Below are 13,393 nucleotides of genomic sequence, written 5' to 3' on the forward strand. Positions count from 1 at the left end.
TTCTTTCAGTACACCAAAGCGCCTATGATAAATTAGTGAGCCACTCGGCTGGGTGAAGAAGGCAGGGAACAAAAGTGTAAGGTCGCTGGGTGACAACGATGACTCAATTCAAAGCCAACATTTTGAATCGGGGGAGGCGCGAACTCTCTGCATGTTCGACTCACATTAGAGGGGCGGCGATATGGCGATATTCGTTCAGCTCGTTCAGAATCGCTGACAGGAAGTGTGATGGGGAAAACTAAATGAAATGAAATGATACATGATAAACGGGCCATATTAAATGAAACGTTCACAGATGGATAATGCCTTCAAATTAAACACGCAACTGGCACGATATCGTGCTCTTCCTGGGGTCATCGTTTAAAAATAAGCTAAGCAAAAGATAAATGAATGTGAACTACTTAGATATTATATTATTTGTAGAAATATTTACTTTAAAGCGAGCTTTAAAAACATACACAAAACCCAAAAAAAAAGAGCAACAAATGACTCGATAAAAGCTGCATGAGATCATCAACGGCAAGATGCTTTTGTTATAAGTAACAAATAAAAGCGAAAAGTGAGAAAATAAGTGCCTTAACTTGGTTTGAATATACATATTTGTATGACGAGGTTGGAAAAAATATTCGAGTGAGACATTTGATATACGTTTTCTATAATGACAAAACCAGTGCATTCACTTGATTTAATAAACTAAACTTGTTGTTTAATAGCCTCACAATGTAATTAAGGAGAAAGATAACTTTTTTATACAATTATTGCGCTATAAATATTCACTATCTCGTCAATTGTCCATATCCCATTTAGTTAGAAAGACTGCCTATTAATTAGATAGTATTCTTTTTAATGACATCAAGATGAAAAGCGCCGAGTGACAAATAGAAATGAAAGTAACGATGATTAAAACAAATGGAGCACAACATATGTAAAAAAAACTAGCAAATAGAATGGACTGACTATAAGATACTTTATATAGAATATTTTCTATATAAGCTTTTAAAGTTATACGCTCAAAGATACTTTATATATAGTAGTTTCTATGGAAGCTTATAAAGTTATAAAACCAAAAATGTTCACTGCTGCCGCAGCCCAATATGCCCCACGTACCCTAGCGGTAAGAAATTAAAGTTTCTTTTTTGTTTTGCTTCATTCGTTTGCCAAGATCTTGTTTGGCTGATTCTTTATCGCTCCCTCTGTTTCGCACACTTGAAACTCGAAATGTCGCAACACACAAAGGGCACGAATTCATTAATAGAAAAAGGGCGGAACTTCAAGGGGGCGGTGGGTGCCACAAAAAGGGGCGCAGAGTGACAAAGGGGACTTTAAAGGACATCGAAACGCGACCTTCGGCGATTTTTCAATGTAAACGTAAACGTAGAGAGAGTAATTGCGGGAATTGCCGATAAAAAGAATGCTAAATGTTGAATAATTATATCGTATTACTCACCTCAGCGTGTGGGAATGGAGCAATGCAGCTGTTTATTCGCACTGGAAGCTGCGGGTCTGTATCGCTGGAACACTGGAACCCGGACTGGAATTCCCAATGAACGTGAGGGCGTGGCAGGGCGGAGTCGCGTTTTTCGATAATTTTTCGAATTTGTCGAATTTTTTCGGGCCTTTAGATTGCATTTTTATGTGGTTGAAATTAAATCGCAGCTTGATTGATTGACATAATACGAAGTAGTAATATTTCTTTTGATTTTCTTTTCACTGAACGCGTTCGGTTAACTGGGTGTTTTATTTTTTTTATTTTTTTTTTTTTGCAGTTGTTGTTGCTTTTGTTTTTGTGGTGAAAACGTGCTGATTTGCGCTATTGCTGTTGTAGTTGCAGTTTTGGGCTTTCATTTTCCCATTTATTCGTTGCTCGTTCAAAAGATCAAAAGGTGAATTAACGAATTGAATAAGAAATAAACGTGCTTGTAATGCAGGTCTGACATTTGCAGTTGGTAATTTCGTGTGATCAAAACAGAAATCGACCAGTTCGTTTGGCGGTGCATTAACAAATTTGCATTTCCTACTTAGAAGCGAAAGCATTTCTTCGTGTATCTTAATCACAATAATTGTCAAAAAGTCATACACATTGCGTTTATTGTTATTAGTAACTATAATGATTTTGCATTGTCCGAATTGTACTACAAAACGTGTGTAGATAATGCAGATTATTGGCCTTGATGAGCATGCTACTTGGATGCTTGGATTCTATATGGTTTTGTTCGTTTTTCATTGTGAGTGCAGAAAGAGTTGAGTTGATTGGTTTGATTTATTTGTTAAATTGGATTTTACAGCCGCATGCCAGATGTTATGTATGGGTAGTATAGTTTTGAATTTGAATTCCGATTGTTAGTTTTTCAGATGTGGATCGGTGGGAGGAAAGAAAGGAAAAATAAATTAGGTTAATCAGAAAGAAAAAGTATTACAAACTGTGTGTGCGGTGCGGTGTGAGTGTGAGAAATGAAATCATAGCTGAAACCAAAATCCATTAATTTCAGTTAACTTTTCTGGCGATTACAAAAAAAAAGCGGAAATCAACAAAAGAAAACTAGTTTTTCCGGTAGATTAAGCCACAAATACAAAAACTTGTTCAATTGTTTGCGCAACAAAACAAAGAAAAAACTGAATAACCAACTTTAAATTTAACTGTTTGCCGATTAATTTGAAGCTGTCTATATATGTGAGTGTGATTGAATTGTTTACCCCTTTAAAATCGGCATTCCATCAACTTCCTCAACTTCTCATGTTTTCGTTTCGCATTATCATCTCCATTTAGAATGTCCGAGTTAGCTATTTATCTAGGTTTATATTTGTATATATATATGCGCTGTGTTTGTATAATTTATATATTTCATATGCATTCAATAAATATGAACATGTTAAGTAAATAGCATTATAGTAAATAGTCAATATAGTTATTATATCGTATAATAAACAATCTTTTTATCATAAATATTCAAAAGTGAACTAGAGATTTGTTGCATCTTTCTCCTCTTCATCGGTGTTGTGAGTGTGTGGGTGATGAGGCTACTTTTGTGTGAGTTTTCAACAGGAGAACTAAACTAGCTAAACGAACAAAAACTAAATGCATTTTCAAAGTCGGAAAAACGACGAGGAAATCAACAAGATTTTCTTTCACTTTTCCCTGCAAAGCATTTGCAATGAGTGTGTCTTGTGTGTTTGAGTGGAGTAGTGTTCCTTTCTTTTTATTACAATTCTCGTTTTTTTTTGCTTCGCATTATAACAATAATCAATAAAATTTCATGTTTTCTTTGTTTGCAATTACGTGTCTTGTAGTTTTTGTGTTTTAACTCTCTTCGCATTGGTTTTATAAATTTTCAATTAGCAATTTGTTTACAAGTACTAAAGATTCTGGTAGCTATAACTTGAGTTTCATGTGTATTTAGGATAGACTCTGGGGACTTGAGACTCTTGCTTACTAACCATACATGTTTTCTCTATATATCATAATAGCTATAATTGGTGTAATCGAGCCCTAATTAATTTCGTGTGCATTTCTTTTTTTATCGGGGGTTCACTGGTTGCGGTCTCTTACAGTTTAAGTTTAGATTTTGTCTTCTGCAATTTCTCTGGGTGGGTTGCGCAACATCCTATGTATATAGATCGGGTCTGGATGAGATATATAATGTGTGGGTGTGTGGAGAGGTGTGAGTGTGTGTGGCGTGTAAGTAATTGCATTCGAGATTTACATGAAATAACTGCTAACATATGAGGCCGCTAAGATGCCCAGCACAGTGAGGCAGATCAGTATCATGATCTTCTTTCGTCGGGCTTTACTCTGGTACTTGAGCGCCTTCTTGGTGTCCTGAGTTGCCGTCTGCACATAGTCCATAGCGTGCTCCACATGGTACTCAATGCGATCGATCATCTCGCCCTGCGACTCCACCAGCATGGCCATGTCCATGAACATGTCGTGCAGCTCCTTGATCGATGTCTCCAGCTTCATGATGTCCTGGTGGCGGGCCTCAATGTCCGCCAGCGTCTGTTTGGCCTGCTGCGTCTCCATGATGATGCCCTGCGTGAACACAGACGAGTTGCCCTCCTCCAGCATCTTTTCCAGCTCATCGTCGTTGGTCGGTCGTCCGGTAATCTCCAGCTGACGCTGTATCCTTCCCTTGCAGCGCTCTCGGTAATCGGTCTGCGTGCGATTGTACTCGGTCATCACCTCGACGAATTTCCGTGACAACGTCGAGTGCTGCGTCTTCCGGATTCTCAGATCCGCCGACGACTTATTCTGCTGCTCCTCCTGCTCGATGTTCTGCTCGATGCCCTTGAGCTTGCCGCGAACGCGATTGGCATTCTTCTTGATGTCGGCCATCAGATCCTCCAGCTCTTGCTTGGTCTTCTCGTCCGTTTGCGGGGCGGACAGGATGGCCGAGTGCTTCTTCTTCACCTCCTCGACGTTGTCCTGCACCTTGTCGATCATCCCGCGGATCTCCTCCACCTGGGCGAAGAAGTCGTCCATGTAGGAATCATGGCCATCCACATTGACGGCCACCTCCGTCTCCTCCTCGTCGTCGGATTGGGCGGCATGGAGAGCGGCTAATCTGTCTTTAGTCATCTTTGTGTCGGGGTATTATCCTGGTTTTTGAAGGCTGTGCGAGAATGTTATTCCCGATTTGATAATTGGGGAGTTTCGAATTTCTGTGACTATCCTTGTTTACTTTTCAAATTTGTTGTATTTTTTTTATATTGTTTTTTATGCTTCGTTGTTAGTTGGCTCTTTCCCTTGGCCAAGCTTTACGTAAGCCTTTGTTACGCGGTCTTCGCAGATTGCGTTTTTGCGATTAGCAGTTAAACGTTAAACACGCACACACACATAAACCACACGTGTAAACGCGCGCGGAGTTTTTCCTTTTTCTTTTTTGCAGCCTTGCTTTTAACTTGTTTGCACGTTTTTCCACTTTTGCGAGAGACCTTTTATTGATTTTCCGCTTTTGGCTGGCAGCTCTCTCTTTGCTCGGTTTACTTTTAGTGTATAATTATAACTTAACTGGCACTTTGGCTGGCGTTTTGGTTAATATTATTATGCTTTTTTCGTGTGTGTGTCGTTTGGTGTGGTGTTATTTCGCTCACAAGAGAGACGGAGAGAGGCAAAGAGAGCGCGTGTTGCGGGCGGCGGCAGAGACGTCGACTGCGGCAGAGCACCTCTTCAATGCCAGCAGCTAAAAAGCTAAAGCTGCTGCTGAATTAATTTTTCTTTTTTCTGTTTTTTTTTTCTCTCTTGTTATTTGTGACTCACACTGGTACCATATAATATTAATCTTTTGCTTGGTGAATTTGTTTGTTTCACTTTCGCACAGGCACACGCACACACACACACACAAAACACGCACGCAGCAGTGGCGATAAACGATTTTCGGCAGTGGGAGAGGCTACCGAAAATCTCTTAAAATGGGCAAAAAAATCGATTTCTGCGCAAAGCTCCAATTCTGCCGTCTGCCTTTGCTGCTGCTTCTTCGTCTTTCTCTGCTTTAGCTACTCTGCTTCTTCTTATTCGCGGGGGGTGTTACGGTGGGCGTTATTTGTTCTTTCTCTCTCCTTTTCGCTTGCGTTTTATTTTCGTTTGTTGCGTACGCGTCGTCGGCGCCGATTCAGTGTGTGTGTTGGAGAGGGACGCACGACCACGCTCTCGCTCTCGCACACAGGCTGTCTAGGTTCCACGATTTGTTGTTGTCACCAATCGTTTCAAACGCACATTTCTTTGTTGTTATCTGAGGCAAATGTGTTGACAATATTTTTCTTGATTTTTTCACAAAAAACCCAATATTGTTTCGCGATTTTCCCGGCGGCCAAGAGTTTTTTTTGTGTTTTCGATGCGAGCCGAAACGAAACGCAGCACCTCGCGCGGGCAAACAATTTTCGAGTGTGACCGTGCCGTCACTACCAGAATATACCTTCCGGTTCGCAAAGATTTCCTTGGAAATATACTTCATTGAGTAGCTTAAAATACCAGACTAAAAACAGGACTAAGCGGGGACTCCAACCAATTCAGCACTGACAATTGGGAACATTTTCATTCTCACAATGTGGGTGTATTTGGATGTGGATCCTGCAATCTCCTTCTTGCTGGTATATTATGAATTTCGGTATTTTATATTATTTCTAGAACAGGATATTTCTTTTTAAGTAATTTAATTGATATCTGCTCATCTTCATATTTAAAAGCTAAGCGTGGGAAAGATAATTTCATGCTGATGTAATCAAGACTTTAATGTGTAAGCCTTTTACTTTTGATTGTAAAAGCAATCCGCAAGTGGATTCTGTTTTCCCTTTTGCTCGGCATTTTTGTATTTTCACTTTTGCTGTCAACAGCCGCGAAAAGGCCAGCAAAACGCGTAATGAAATGTACTAAAAATGCCGCCACATAAGTTCCATTACGTCAGTCCCACACAACAGCAACAACAATCTGCACAGGTTTGTTTGTGGATCCCATTTGCACTGAGATACGTCATGCGCGAGAATTTTCATGAATGAATCGCGACCGGCACTTTGGTTTAAGCGAATCGCGAGCTGAAAAGGAACTGGGGAATGGGCCGCAAAATGCAATAATATATATACGCGGCATTTATAAATAAATATTAAAATTAAGTAACACCAAGGGCAGTGAACCGCTGTAGAACGTTGCCCAACACTGGTCCTATTGCAGAAACATTCAAAAATTCACTTTGTTCAATTATAAATTTTAAGTTACGAAATTTACATGCTAATTCACTTAAGAACTTAGAAGGAAATTAGTACAATTAAATTTTAAAAAGCATTTGATTTAATCGAGGAAAAAAGCAAATACTTTAAGCATCTGTTTAGGATATACCTGTTAAGGATATTTACTATTGTTTATGGGTCTTAAAAATGCCACTTTTTAAGAAAGCAAGATAACAAGGTATTCTGGCATGGTTTCCCCAAATAAGACATTATAAAGGTTCTTTAAAACTCACCGGATATTTCGTCTGTAGCACGACTCCGCATATCTCGTCGCCGACGAGGAACTGCTCCCCGAGCATCGCCATACAAACGTTCTCCCATGCCCGGTCGACCTTGTTCTTGCGCAGCCGTATCAACCATTGTCCACCCTTGCTGTTCGCCGGGTCCTCCCACATCGGTATGATACCCTGCTTGAAGAGGAGGAGCTCCCGGTAGGGCTTCAGGGCTGTGGGCCGGATGAGGTGCGAGTAGAGCGACCACCACTGCTGCACGCTGGCGCACCGGCCGACCATGTGCAGCGACTTGCTGTAGTCGGCGGCCGCCCGCTGCGTCTCCTTGCGAGAGAACCAGAGGCAGTATGTGTGCTGCAGCCGGTTCTCGCCGGGACCCACCTCCAGTGGCGGCAGGTTGTCCACATCTATCTCGTTATCCACATCGCTGTCGTCGCTGTCGACGATATCTGGCCAGTTTTTCCTGTAACGCGAGTACATGACACACAAAATAGATTTTGATTAGTATGTCAAAGGCTGTATGTAGATCAAATTTGACATTAGGTTTACCAAATGACACAACCGCCGCACATTCACATAACTATCACAAACACTCGCAGCAAAATTAAGTTTAACAAAAAAGAAAAAACGATGAAGCTGTCTATACGCATGCTGGACCAACGCACCATCACTTTGGAGATGGACGAATCGCAGGAGGTGAGGGCTCTGAAGCAGAGATTGGGCAAATCACCCGAAGTCGCCATGGCCGCGGAGAACCTTCAGCTGATATACAATGGCCGCATTATGGAGGATGCCATGCCCCTCAGTGAATATCGTATAGCCGAGGACAAGATCATTGTGTTGATGGGTAAGAAGAAGGTTATTGAGAGCCCGCCAGAAAAGCAGGTTGCCCCGACACCACCGTTGGCCGCTGGCCCAACTGTTTTGCGCACAGAGGATGTGGCGCCTTCACTAGCTCCCAATGATCAATGGGTGAACGATCTCATGTCCATGGGATATGGCGAAGAGGAGGTACGCTCAGCCCTCCGGGCCAGCTTCAATCATCCGGAAAGGGCTATAGAGTATTTGATCAATGGGATTCCCCAGGAGGTTGCTTCAGAGCAGGGATTAGCTGCAGTCCCGAACGTACAGGCAAGTGAGCAATTGCAGCACTTATTGGCAGATCCTAGCATTACACGGATGCATGAGATGCTTAATCAGAATCCAGAACTAATGCACCGACTCATGGACAGACTGGCTGAAACCGATCCGGCTACCTTCGAAGCCTTAGGGCGTAACCAGGGCTTCCTGAACATGATTTCAGGCGGTGCACGTCGCACGAACGAGGTGGGACATTTAGAGATTACTTTAACCGCCGAAGAAGCCGCCGCCGTAGGGCGTTTGGAGGCACTGGGTTTCGAACGTGTGATGGCCGTTCAGGCCTATCTGGCCTGCGACAAGGACGAGCAGCTGGCCGCAGAGATACTAATCCGCCAGTCAGAAGAGGATCGAGATTAATAAAGCGATTGGGAGCACGTAAATGCACCCAGAACATAACCTAACAATTGGCCAAGTAAAGATGGTGCTGGCCCAGTTTTGTTGCTGGCCGGGATAGTGGTTGTGTGGGGCAGGCGGTGCGCGTGGGTGGTGGAGGTGCTCCACTTACGTCTCGTACTGCTTGTTGGCTACTTTCTCCATGCTCATCCTGGCAATTATGATGCTAACTGGTAGCTGATACTGGTGATCTTCTGTTGACTGCTTGGCTGTTCCTGTGGCGCTGTTCCAACCTCTGGAACGAGTACCTGTGGATCCGGGTGTTTGCACTACTAGATTCTTTATGCTGCTGCTTCTTCTGGCGCAATTCTTCTTTTGCTCCTTGGCTGCGCGTGTGTGTGTGTGTGAGTGGGCAAATGGGTTTTTGGTGGATTCTCTTGTGGGCGATTTTTTGGGGCAGCCGCTATTTGGGGGAGCGGTTCGCTACGGGTCCGCCGCTCTCTCTGGTAAGCAATCGTATTTCCTGTGCCTTATCCTTTCCGTTTTATAGTGGGTTTGCTTATTTCTTGGCCGTTTAGTTTTGGTTCGCTCGACTTTAGTTTGACGTTTCTTTTTGTACACAACACAACATGCGTCCGATTAGGTTCCACTTGCTATCCACATTCCACGCGGCGCTGTCAAAATCGTCCAGTGCTGTAGGTCGAAGAGGAATTTTGACATTGGCTAACACTGCATGTAGTGCAATAACATACCCTAGTGAATAGGGTATATCCTTTCAAATTATTTCATTCATTTTTCAATTGGTTAATTTTCGTTGTTTGATAGGGAATTTAAGCGACTTAAATACCAACATTTATTTCAACTCCAATAATTATAAGAAGTTACATTATAATGTAATAATGCCCATAAAACTGGGCACATAAATTGCAAAATATTTTATAAGAATGCATCAACATACCTTCGACACAACATACCCCATATTTGGTTATAGGGTATCAAAGTATCGAATTTTTGCTGTCATTCTTCAAAAATCGGTTTGTTTACGTTCACTTGCAAGCCGCGAAATGGGAAAAAGTGAAAAAAAATCAAAGAAAAAGCACAAGGAGAAGCGCAGGGAACACAAGGAAAAGCACAAGTCCAAGAAATCCAAGAAACACAGCCGAAAAAAGGAAGAATCCCCGCCGATAGCTTCACCATCACCAATACAGCCTGAAAGGGTCAACCAGGAGGAGGAGGATGACTTTGCCATACCAATAGGTCCGTAAGAGCCCCCCTGTATATATTTATTATTGCTGAACACTCTGAACCCACCCCAAAACCCAAGCACTGATGAATAGCAAATCACATGCCCCGGAAACTCCAGAGGAATACCAGCGCCGTCAGAGCCAGATCCGCAAAGAGGTGGACCCGGTGACGGGCCGCGTCCGGCTCATCAAAGGCGACAGTGAGGTGCTGGAAGAGATTGTGACCAAAGAGCGCCACCTGGAGATCAACAAGAAGGCCACCCGCGGTGATGGAGAGTTCTACGAAGCCAGATCTCTGAACGCCGCCAAGCGTCGCAAATAGCTAATTACCAAAAATGCAAAAATATCTTAAGCTATTTCATGACTTGTAGTAATAATTAATAACTGTCAGTTTAATTAAACAAAGGGCTAGCTAGCGACTATATGTACACGCGAAATCCGTGGAAATTTCTTTGGTGGCGCAGCTAGTACAACTGATGGAAGAAGGTAGTGCTGCCGTCCTGCCAGGCGGGATCATCGCTGACCTTCGCCCTGCACATCGGACAGGTCTGTTCGCGCTTGAACCAGGTCTGGACGCACTCATCACAGAAAATGTGGCCGCACTCCAGCACAGTGGGTGTGTTGAAGGCGTCATGGCAGATTGGACACAGGGCACCCGCAGCATCCAGCTCGTCCTTGGTCGGCGGTCGCTCAGAGTCCTTGAATAAATTTGTATTAGAAATGGGTACATAACTTTCAAGTCTCAGGCATTCATACAATATTTTTTCTAAAGGTCACAATGGCTTTCTTTAGCGACTTGCCGCGCTCCACCAGCTCAAATATCTTGGCACCCAGGTACAGTGCGGAAAAAAGTCCTCCGGAGACCACCTCCAGGCCGGAGTAGGACTCGTAGAGAAATAGGAACCACTGGGTAATGGGTGTCATCGCCCGGTAGAACTGAGAAATGTACTCGACCAACACATAAAGCCGAGCCTGAAATGCGAATACAATTTATATGAATGGAAATGTATATTACAAATGTGACTTTCCATTTCCCATTTGATAAAGCTCTTAATTAAATTAAAATTAAGAATGTTTTTGAGTTGGTAATGCAAAAACTAAGATTTCATCAATTGCGTTAATTTTCTGCTATGGCATTGGGAATTTATCGCACATTGATCCCTGTGGAAAGGCATTACTCACCCGCACTTTAAGTCTCATCAAGTGGTGCGGCAGCATGGTAATTATAAGTTTGACCAGCATTGTCAGCAGTTTGATAATGAGATCGCTCACAGCAATGTAGTAAAACAACATGCCCAGTGGGATCACATTCACAGATTTGTACGTATCTTTGTACATGTTGGCCCTGATGGGTTCCGATGATGTTGTCGGGCTGTCGCCTTCCGAGCTAGTGTGAAAAGGCAGCGCTGTGACCTCTATGAAAACGGATTTTCTGGGAGGCGGCACAATCAGACCAAACGGATCTGGCGGCGAAGTGGCCAAAAATAGACGCACTGTAACCACCACGGCAACGAGGAAAGCATCCCGCACCATCACGGCGTAGTTCTTCTGAGCTAGACGGGCCACCTGATTGCGTACTGATCGGTTAACATTGTACATCACAGTCTGCAGCACCAGAAGATCCATAATGCCCAGCAGGTGGTCGTGTAAAAACTTGATAAACAGTATAAAGATAAGCGGCAGATAGCGCACAAAATGGCTGAGAATCTGGACCACCATGTCATCCGAGATGAGATGTTCGTCCTCTGGATTATTCTCTGCGGGCTCTGGTGGATTGCCACCTCCACCTCCGTTCTCCACGTTGCCATCGCTTTCGTCAAGGTCTTGGCTCTCATTTGCTTCGCGTTCGTCGAAGGTCGCCGGAGTGCTGTTTAGTCCAATGACACTGGCATTGTGCCGTCCTCCGTTAAGGCTGTGATTGTGTCGCATCTCACCCTCACGCAGCGAAATACTTCTGCCCATAGCTCCAGCTGAGCTGGCTCCAGATCCGGCCGCAACGCGCCCGTATCGCAGAGGACTGACTGGCTCAGGCATTGCTGGCTGCTGCTGGCCGAGCAGTATATGCGAGTTGTCTACGGGATTGGCGGCTGGCTGAGGTCCTGGTGCCGCGGGGGCTGCAGCGGTTGCAGGTGGATATCTAAAATTGGAATGTGAGATGAAGGACCGCAGTGCCTCCGTCGACGAGGCCGTTGAAAGCGAAAAGACATCGTTGAGGTTGACACGCCAAAAGCCCATTTGCCGAACACCTGCAGCAGTTCCTGGCGATGCTGCTGCTCCACCTGCTGCTCCGGCGCTGGACGGCTCCTCGAGACTGCCACCGGTGTTGGCGCCCATACTACGGGACTGCTGAAGACGACGGTTCATCTGTGTGGTCACACGCACCGGAGAACTGCTGTTGCTGGCTGGCGTGTACGAGCGCTGACGGGCCAAAAATGTGGATAGAATGTTACCATGACGGACATTACCACCACTAAGACTGCTGCTCCGCGCCGTTGGTATGTGTTGGTGCTCCAGGTTTACGCTGATGTTGGGCGATCCCCCAGAGGCGATGCCTCCTCCGCCGACGCCACCACCAGAGGTCACCGACGATGAGGAGGCAGGCAGCAGGCAGTCGTGTTCCGCCGTCGTCGAGTCATTGTCGTCGCTCTCGATGTTGATGGACACACCGGTCGATCCAGCGCCATCCTGGGGCCCAGAACCTCCTCCTCCTCCACGATAGGGATCCTTGGGGCTGTTGTTCATTGTTCCACATCCAATCTCCAATGCTTGGAGCTGGCCTTTTTTCACTTAGAACACCAATACTTCTAACAAAGTCTCTCGTATTTTGCCTCCGCTGTCAGCTGGTCACACCAAATTTCGCTCAAAATGAACGCGGTTAAAACCGAATTCAACATTATCAATACACTTCTAACTATCTTGAATTAAAAAAAAAAACGATTTTTATATAAGATTTAGTTAAGATAAAAAAATCAACACAAAATCTTGAAACATAATTTTTAAGCAATAGGACATGTACGGTCACACTTTGGGGTGGAACATGTGTGGACTGTGGATTTTTAAAAACAAACTCAGCTACTTTTTTAACATAAATTTGTTCATGGAGGTAGGGGTAACCTGTATTTCAGAGAGGGGTTTAAAATTTTATTGGTGTCGATGGCAATTAAATTGCATATTGCATATACATATTTCTAGACGCAAGTAGTGCTTCAGAATCGGGCATATTGTTGTTACATATTTTTAGGACATACATTTTCCTCTTTTGGTATTCTTAGTAATGTAGTTATAATTTAATACATTATTATTAATTTAATACATTATTTCAAAAATTTAATAAATTAAAATACCTCCAACTAGCGAGCAGAAGATATATGCTAATTTCTGACAGCAAGTTTCCTCAGCCAGGTTGGCCGAGCGGTCTAAGGCGCCAGATTTAAGCTCTGGTTCTCGAGAGAGAGCGTGGGTTCGAACCCCACACCTGGCAAGAGTAAAATTTGATTTTTTTAGAATGACTCTTTTTCTTTTTAATAATATTAATAAGATGAGGAAAAATGTTTAATTGCCCTGGCAGAGTATTAGCTTAACAAATTAATTCATGTGAACGTGAGTCAGCACGGCATTGTTCTTATCTTAATAAGGGAGAATTTCTGTGATAACCGAACAAATTGATTTCAAAAGATTAAATAGCAGTCCACTTCGCAATATTTGCTTACTTGTTTAGAGTTTTTTAAA

The 13,393-nt window shown here is 43.5% G+C and overlaps 5 protein-coding genes and 1 non-coding gene across 8 annotated transcripts in view; 3 read left to right on the forward strand and 3 right to left on the reverse strand.

Annotated features, from left to right (window-relative positions):
• Positions 1 to 9,083, reverse strand: part of LOC117142346 (eukaryotic translation initiation factor 4E type 2) — a 43,252-nt gene extending 34,169 nt beyond the window's left edge. The window contains exons 1-3 of one of the 3 annotated variants that reach the window (XM_033306262.1): positions 8,593 to 9,083; positions 6,951 to 7,410; positions 1,448 to 2,199 (exon numbers count right to left, since the gene is read on the reverse strand). In XM_033306262.1, the coding sequence (XP_033162153.1) occupies positions 1,747 to 2,199; positions 6,951 to 7,410; positions 8,593 to 8,630 (951 nt within the window). In that variant the 5' untranslated portion in view covers positions 8,631 to 9,083 and the 3' untranslated portion in view covers positions 1,448 to 1,746. Of the gene's footprint in view, positions 1 to 1,447; positions 2,200 to 6,950; positions 7,411 to 8,592 lie in introns of those variants that run through there. The other 2 variants (XM_033306264.1, XM_033306263.1) reach the window with 2 other exon arrangements.
• LOC117142348 (syntaxin-1A) lies at positions 2,131 to 5,891 on the reverse strand. The gene is made up of 2 exons (XM_033306267.1): positions 3,702 to 5,891; positions 2,131 to 2,199 (listed from the first exon to the last, which is right to left on the reverse strand). The coding sequence occupies exons 1-2, from the start codon at positions 4,571 to 4,573 to the stop codon at positions 2,181 to 2,183; spliced, it is 891 nt and encodes a 296-aa protein (XP_033162158.1). The 5' UTR covers positions 4,574 to 5,891; the 3' UTR covers positions 2,131 to 2,180.
• Positions 7,460 to 8,503, forward strand: LOC117142347 (UV excision repair protein RAD23 homolog B). Its single transcript, XM_033306266.1, has one exon. The coding sequence runs from the start codon at positions 7,500 to 7,502 to the stop codon at positions 8,442 to 8,444; it is 945 nt and encodes a 314-aa protein (XP_033162157.1). The 5' UTR covers positions 7,460 to 7,499; the 3' UTR covers positions 8,445 to 8,503.
• Positions 9,084 to 9,425: 342 nt separating the features above from the next.
• LOC117144198 (ADP-ribosylation factor-like protein 6-interacting protein 4) lies at positions 9,426 to 10,101 on the forward strand. The gene is made up of 2 exons (XM_033309247.1): positions 9,426 to 9,677; positions 9,745 to 10,101. Exons 1-2 carry the CDS (start codon positions 9,485 to 9,487, stop codon positions 9,984 to 9,986), a joined length of 435 nt encoding a protein of 144 aa, XP_033165138.1. The 5' UTR covers positions 9,426 to 9,484; the 3' UTR covers positions 9,987 to 10,101.
• LOC117144197 (E3 ubiquitin-protein ligase RNFT1) lies at positions 10,030 to 12,477 on the reverse strand. Its single transcript, XM_033309246.1, has 3 exons — positions 10,847 to 12,477; positions 10,421 to 10,636; positions 10,030 to 10,362 (listed from the first exon to the last, which is right to left on the reverse strand). The coding sequence occupies exons 1-3, from the start codon at positions 12,404 to 12,406 to the stop codon at positions 10,129 to 10,131; spliced, it is 2,010 nt and encodes a 669-aa protein (XP_033165137.1). The 5' UTR covers positions 12,407 to 12,477; the 3' UTR covers positions 10,030 to 10,128.
• Positions 12,478 to 13,061: 584 nt separating this feature from the next.
• Trnal-uaa lies at positions 13,062 to 13,145 on the forward strand. The gene has a single exon. It is a non-coding gene; the product is annotated as a tRNA-Leu (tRNA).
• Positions 13,146 to 13,393: the final 248 nt, after the last annotated feature.

The sequence above is a fragment of the Drosophila mauritiana genome, chromosome 3R, assembly GCF_004382145.1.
Source record: "Drosophila mauritiana strain mau12 chromosome 3R, ASM438214v1, whole genome shotgun sequence".
NCBI classification, from domain to species: domain Eukaryota; kingdom Metazoa; phylum Arthropoda; class Insecta; order Diptera; family Drosophilidae; genus Drosophila; species Drosophila mauritiana.

Bases quoted from the DNA above. Each gene is read 5' to 3' on its own strand.
- LOC117142348 (XM_033306267.1), bottom strand. From the start codon at position 4,573: ATGACTAAAGACAGATTAGCCGCTCTCCATGCCGCCCAATCCGACGAC.
- LOC117142347 (XM_033306266.1), top strand. From the start codon at position 7,500: ATGACACAACCGCCGCACATTCACATAACTATCACAAACACTCGCAGC.
- LOC117144198 (XM_033309247.1), top strand. From the start codon at position 9,485: ATGGGAAAAAGTGAAAAAAAATCAAAGAAAAAGCACAAGGAGAAGCGC. The intron at 9,678-9,744 runs GTCCGTAAGAGC...CCAAAACCCAAG, and splicing joins TGACTTTGCCATACCAATAG to CACTGATGAATAGCAAATCA.
- LOC117144197 (XM_033309246.1), bottom strand. From the start codon at position 12,406: ATGAACAACAGCCCCAAGGATCCCTATCGTGGAGGAGGAGGAGGTTCT. The intron at 10,637-10,846 runs GTGAGTAATGCC...TTCGCATTTCAG, and splicing joins TGATGAGACTTAAAGTGCGG to GCTCGGCTTTATGTGTTGGT. The intron at 10,363-10,420 runs GTATGAATGCCT...AATTTATTCAAG, and splicing joins TGACCTTTAGAAAAAATATT to GACTCTGAGCGACCGCCGAC.